This window comes from Hyaloscypha bicolor (genome assembly GCF_002865645.1).
Source record: "Hyaloscypha bicolor E unplaced genomic scaffold K444scaffold_55, whole genome shotgun sequence".
NCBI lineage: Eukaryota > Fungi > Ascomycota > Leotiomycetes > Helotiales > Hyaloscyphaceae > Hyaloscypha > Hyaloscypha bicolor.
In genome coordinates, this window is record NW_020194557.1 from 1,202,235 (window position 1) to 1,208,816 (window position 6,582).

Below are 6,582 nucleotides of genomic sequence, written 5' to 3' on the forward strand. Positions count from 1 at the left end.
ACCGGCATAAAGAGCCGTGCCGCCTTCTCGCTGTTCCTGCAGTCCCTGTCGCCATCAGCCGCATTACAGTACATGCATTCACATATCCGAGCTAGGGTGGAAGCCGGGCTGGTCTTACTTGCATATCATTGGGATACATTCTACAGCCCTGCAAGCATACGACAGTTGAATACCACCGACATCTGCATATCTTTCTATCCCCTTGAAGGAGCAGCGAAGGACTGCGGCGACGTTGCATATTTCTTCTCGGAAGGCTAAACCTTCCAGCACCTCGATCACCAAAAGTTACGCAAAAATTCAAGGCCCAGACGCGCGCTGTGATGTCGCATGCAGACGCCAGTGGACGAGGCGGCACATTGAAGCGTAATGCATAAGTAAACTCGACATGGCTTTTGCGTCCAACAGCCCCCCTGTTTATCAAACGAGGGAGCATGAGTCACTGTCATGGTCATCATCCTCCTCCTCCTCCTCCTCCTCATGTTCAATCCCCTTTCTAGTCGTTGACGCCTCGTCCTCAACTACAACACTACTCGGAAGTACTGCGGCCAATGGCCATAGATTCAGGGGTCCCGTCCTTCATCGAGCGGTGTCGTCCGTCTCTGTTTGTCTTAGTTTCGCAAGTGGTCGCTGCTACGCTGAATACCGTGGCAAAGTTCAGTGAGACAAGACCCGAGGCAGTCCATCCGTTCATGATCCTACACATACGGATGCTGATCACGGGACTCGGATGTACACTGTATCTTTGGCATATCGGATCCTCAAAGTTAGAGGTCTTGATCGGAATACCAGATGTGCGAGGTCTTATCTTATTGCGGGCCTTTGGTGGAGTTTGTGGTGCTACGGGATTCTTTTGTACGTTTTGTTGTCCATCTCTCTCATTCCGAGAATCTTTTCATCATGCGAGTTTAAGATATTTGACTTGTTGGTCGTTACACTAACTCACCAACTTCACACTAGTCTCCATGATATACTTGAGTCTCAGTGAAGCCACAGCTTTGAATTTTCTGGGCCCTCTAGGATCGTTGATCCTAACGAGGTGCCTGTCCTTCGCCACGGTCCATTGGACTGACTGCATCGGCGCTGTAGGCGCGCTTGTAGGCGTTGTGCTCGTAGCCCAGCCTGAAGACATATTTGGCATGACAGAGACCGGTTCTGATGTCTCTGGAAAGGTGCACGGCCACTTGAAAGGCTTGGCTTTTGGTGTCTTTGGAGTCTGCGGAGGTGTAGTAAGTGATGATAGCTTTCATTGCGATAGATTTGGAATTCTTGACTGCTGAAGGACTAATATCTCCATAGATTGCACTAACGTCAATCCGTCGGATTGGGACGCGGACTCATCCACTAACAAGTGTCAATATGTTTGCGTGGAGCCTGGTGTTTGTGAGCGGGATCGCCCTTATGGTAATTCCAGAAATAAAATGGCCGAGGAGTCCATTTATATGGGCTTGCTTAATATATATAGGCACCTGCGGCCTCGCGATGGTAAGTTAACTGCATCTTATCTTTTACCCTCCTCTTTGGAAGGCTTCCGACTCAAAAACCTTCTTAGGAATATCTCCTCACAGTTGGAATATCGAGGGACTCATCTTCAGCTGCTACGCTCATGATCTATACTCAGATAGTTTGGGCTCTCGCAGTGGACCGCGCTTTATTCCAAATTACAACCAACGCATGGGCCCTTTTCGGTGCCGCAACTATCATCAGCAGCCTGTGTCTTGTCACTGTAGTTGGGGAAGGCGGACAATTCGGCGGCGGCATTTATACACATCTAACGAGTGAAGAAGACGAATACGCAGAAAGGTTGAGTTTGGATGAACTCCACGCTGAACAGATTAGTCTTTAGAAAGAAATCGACCCAAAAAATAAATGTGGCTGTCCCAAAGTGTACTTATTCTTCATCTGTAGTGATCGATTCTGTGAGGAGACGCAATTGCATACATGACATCTTATTTCCAACACTCCAAGTAGTCAGAATATGACCTGGGGGACTTTTGGAAGCTAATAGAAATGGTGCAAGATGTGATGCTTGGGCGTTTAAACACTCACTACTAACAACGCTACTGAAGACCTAGAATCTGAAGCAGTCCCAAATTTCACTCACTTTGCTCAGATCCTCCGGGATGTGTTTACGGATCCGCGGCATTAAAAGCCTCAATCTTCTTGCGAACATGTAGGGGCATCATCCGTGGTAACTGCCTTGGAAAAGCCATTATGAGTTGCCTAGAGTGGATAGAACTGGCGTCCCTGTGTCTTGGCTTACTTCTCTGTGGCCAGGAGCTATTCTTCCTCTTGGCCACCTTCCAGAAAACCAACTGAAGGCATATGTCCGTAAGCATTGAATCAAGGCTGATCGTCGGGAGGCGTCGGCATGATGGCTGCAAAACGATACTAGGATGTTTATCCCGCGCCTGGCAGCGGTCTGGCTCAACCCTGAAAAGTCCAACCCTTTCGGGGCAGACACTTTTGAAGGCTGCCTGCCCCATAATATTATCGGTGAAATGATTCTGCCGCCCGTAAAGGCGCTCGGACAGAAATACTAAAAACCAAGCTTAAATTAAAAAACCTAAATATTTAATAATTTATAACTTAATAATAAGCTTAAGAAAGCCTAGAAATTTAATAAATAAGTCTTTAAAACTAAATATACAAGCGTTATAAGGCTTAAAAAAACGAAACTTAATTAATATTAATATATAAACTTTTTTAAATTAAGTTTTTTTTCAATAAATTATAAAAGAAAAGCTATTTAATATTATATTATTATATAATAATTAAAAGCTAATTATGTAACTTGTTTTTATATAATTAAAATTATTGTATTTGAGCTTAAGCCTTTTATATTATATATAATTAACTTTATTAAATTAAAAATTTAATAAATTATAAGATTTAATTTTATTTTCAATTATAAAATAATATTAAATTATTTAAAAACTCAAAATTTATATAAGCTATAAGCTATAATTATATTATAATAATAAGAATAAAGTAATAAAATAAATTTTAGAAACTTAAAATTCTAGTATTTTTAAAATTTAAGGCTAAAGAAAAAGAAAGAAAATAAAATATAATAATAAGTAAGTAAGATATAACTAAAACCCTTAAAATGCTGAGTATAATTTAAATTTTAGCTTGAAATTAAGTTTATATTAATTATATAATACTAGCTATTATATATATTAATTACTTATATTTTCTTTTTATTTAATTTAGATCTTAGAGACACTAATACTTTAAGTTAAAATAATTAATACAATATTTCTAACACTTCGAGTATTATCTAAGAACTTAAATTTTTTAAATTTTTAATAAAGTAAATATAAGCGTAAGCAAGAAGGGGATTTAGGCAATTATTAGTGAATAACCCCTTCTAAAGTTCAGCACACCCTTTACCTCCTTGAGTTTCGCCGATAATATTACGGGCCAGGCAGCCTTTCAAAAGTGTCTGCCCGGAAAGGGTTGGTTACATGGCCCGCTACCTCCGAACCTCCGTAACTGTTCAGAGGGAGGGGGGCGGCGGTGGGGAAACAGTAGGTATTCCTGGGTCCCCCGTTAGCGTAAGTTGAATCACTCAACGATATTCTATACACCTCGTTGATATATACTTGACTTCCATCGAAGGCCGAGGCTCAAACCAAAAATTGAAGATATACCCCAGTCGTTTCAATAAAATCCTCTTATCACGGGATCTCCGTACGCATCAGTTGAAAATGGCGTCCAAAGAGATTGCATACCAGCCTCTAGAGAGGTCCTCTGATGATATCCGCGATGAGGTTCTGCTTCAACATTATGCCACAAGCACTGGAAAGCAGCGCTGGGAAAGAATTGTTTGGACATTGTGTATTCTTGCCATCGTGATCAGCAATGGAGTCTGGTTCGGTGTTTACAAACACCAAAAGAACGTTCCTGGTAAAACGTCAATCTATTTTGCTCGTCGTTGGTAACTTTGATGGCTGACTTTGTTCTCGCCTGCTTCTAGCTGCCAAAGAATATCACGTACTCTCCCCCTATGAATACGCAACGCCATACGTTGACGGTAATCTTACGGAGATGAATCAGCTTTGGACAGACCTTTTCCCGCGTAAGAAAAGCCCTCTTCTCGTCATATTAAGAAGACTCCAGTTGTCTGACAGACCAAAAACGCTTAGGAGGTGGCGGAGCGGTCAAAGTAGATCCCCAATGGGCCATTGACAGTAACCTTCAACAAACACAAGGGTATGCCGCAGACGGGAAGGCTATATATGTTGTTGCAATGTACCATCAGCTTCACTGTGTTGTAAGCCGCCAGTCGAAAGAGTCCAGTGAATACCGTCTAGAAACTGACAGAGACCAAGACCGTTATCCGCACCAGCCTTTACCAACAATACAACGGACGCAAGCAGATCGATAATTGGGGTCATATCACCCATTGCATTGATACTTTACGACAAGGGATACAATGCTTAGCCGACCCAACTCTTGGTGGCGTTGGTGCGAACCATGAGTGTCGAGACTTCGAAGCACTCAAGAGATGGACGAAGGAAAATGCGTACACGGACAATCTGGACCTTTTGAACATCGAGTAATGCTGATCGCATCTCATGACCCTTGGACTTAGACTGGAGTCCCTCCCCTTTCTTCTATTGTTAAGAGTGAGCGAACACAAAGGTTATGGGTGTCTGGACAATGGATTGATTGAGGGCATATATATATCTGATTTATTTCCCCGCTGAAATGTCCCTTTTTTCTGTACTTTTTTTTTGTATTAGGCATTCTTCGTGTTTTAGGTTATTGGCTATGGCTGTTTAAGATAGTCAACGCTCAAAATATTTCTATCCTAGAGCGAACCCACGCTGCTGGACCCTCAACATACTCCTTATAATCCTTCATTTCATCCAACGTCTACCAGACACTAGTGGACTATTATTGTAGGATACTCTGTCGTCAGTCAGGGTTTCAAGTCTTGTAGTCCCACATGCCTTTCCTAAACTGTAACAATCATTGAATAGAACTGCATTTTTACAGGCCTGATTTCACCTGATGTAGGTATCTAAGTAGGCATCTATACCGCGGGGGAATGCTGCCTATGCGTGTCTCTGTGTTTTATTAGAGAGGATGCCGATATTCCTGTGAGTAAATTCCAATAGTTTGACTCAAGGCCGCTATAACCGGAGTGCCTCACCCAATTAAAGCAAACCATGGCATCTCATGAAACTGGTTTGTTTATCTCTACCAGATAGCACTTCTATTATATCAATACATGTACTCGTAAGCCTCGGCAGCACTATAGAATTCTCGCACTTTAATAAGGTTGCAAAGGCATAGTTATCTAATGTATTTATATAAAACTGTATTAGAATTTCTCTTATTACTAAAAGTTTAAAGGTCTTTAAATTAAACTATTATAAGTTTTATTAAGTTCTATTGAATTCGAAGAAATAAATATAAATAAATTAAATTATATATATATAATTTTAGTATATTTTAATCTATTTAAAAGTATAATAAAATCGGCTTATTATTTAAATATATTTAATTTCTTATTTAAGTTATTTTATTATTATATATAAAAATAAAACTTTTTATTTTAATATTTTTTTTTAATTATTTTTATTAAAAATTAATGAAATTATATATATATATAAAGAATTATAAAAAAAATCTAAAACAAATTTTAATAATATTAATTTAATAAGAAAGTTATTTATTATATAAATTAATAATTAAATATATTTTTATTAAAATTCTGGTTTAAATAATATTTAATTAATAAAAAGATAATTCTTAAATATAAATAATTATTATAAGAGAAATTATAAAAGAAAAATTAATTAAATTTATTATTATCTTTAATTATAATTAATAATAATATTTTTATATTAGTATTAAATATCTGCGCCCGTTATAAGGCTCTCTTTATATAGTTTATAAGGGAAATTATAAATAACGAATATAATAAATTATTCGAATATTTCTAATATATCTAGTTCCTTTGTTTTTGAGGCTTGCAGCTGTCTTTGGCAAGCGGCGCTGCTTTTTCACTTAATCAGGAGCTGAATGGTATAGAGCTGATACCCAAGTCGGTGGAATGAGAGTAATGATTTATATTGCAAAAGTAGTAATTACCTCTGAGACTTGCAAATTTTATTTTCATTGACTTTTCCCATTTTGAGTTGTTCTTCACAACTCACGATCGCTTGTTCTTACCCAGTGTGTCAAATGAGTAGAGTAGAGTAGAGTAGTGGGTCCTACTCATACTCTACTCAACCAATTATAGCGCTACTCATACTCTACTCATACTCTACTCAAGCTACTCATAAGTAGTATGAGTAGTGTAAGTAGGCACCCACGTAACGGTTACACGTGACAGGCTAGCCTAATTAGGTAAACCTCTCATCTAGCGCAGCTCTAGCGCCAAGTTTCTACCCAATTAGGCAATGGCATTGCTTAGTAAGCGAGCCAAAGGTCAGGGGGAAATCAAGATTCTAAGAAGCATAACTAGTTTATTATTATAGAAAATTAATATTTAGCTAGTCCTATACAAGCCCTAGCTTACCTTTACTGGGGCTACTTAATAAATATTTTTATTATTTAATTATTATT

The 6,582-nt window shown here is 38.7% G+C and overlaps 3 protein-coding genes across 3 annotated transcripts; all 3 read left to right on the forward strand.

Annotated features, from left to right (window-relative positions):
- Positions 1-548: 548 nt before the first annotated feature.
- Positions 549-1,277, forward strand: K444DRAFT_586977 (uncharacterized protein; the record flags this gene model as incomplete). The annotated part of the gene is made up of 2 exons (XM_024878004.1): positions 549-852; positions 958-1,277. The coding sequence occupies 2 exons, from the start codon at positions 549-551 to the stop codon at positions 1,275-1,277; spliced, it is 624 nt and encodes a 207-aa protein (XP_024739064.1).
- A 271-nt stretch (positions 1,278-1,548) lies between these two features.
- Positions 1,549-1,877, forward strand: K444DRAFT_363203 (uncharacterized protein). Its single transcript, XM_024872202.1, has one exon. The coding sequence runs from the start codon at positions 1,604-1,606 to the stop codon at positions 1,841-1,843; it is 240 nt and encodes a 79-aa protein (XP_024739065.1). The 5' UTR covers positions 1,549-1,603; the 3' UTR covers positions 1,844-1,877.
- A 1,833-nt stretch (positions 1,878-3,710) lies between these two features.
- On the forward strand, positions 3,711-4,609 carry K444DRAFT_719054 (uncharacterized protein; the record flags this gene model as incomplete). Its single annotated transcript, XM_024888443.1, has 4 exons — positions 3,711-3,909; positions 3,989-4,081; positions 4,149-4,276; positions 4,335-4,609. The coding sequence occupies 4 exons, from the start codon at positions 3,711-3,713 to the stop codon at positions 4,563-4,565; spliced, it is 651 nt and encodes a 216-aa protein (XP_024739066.1). The 3' UTR covers positions 4,566-4,609.
- Between the last annotated feature and the right edge of the window lie 1,973 nt (positions 4,610-6,582).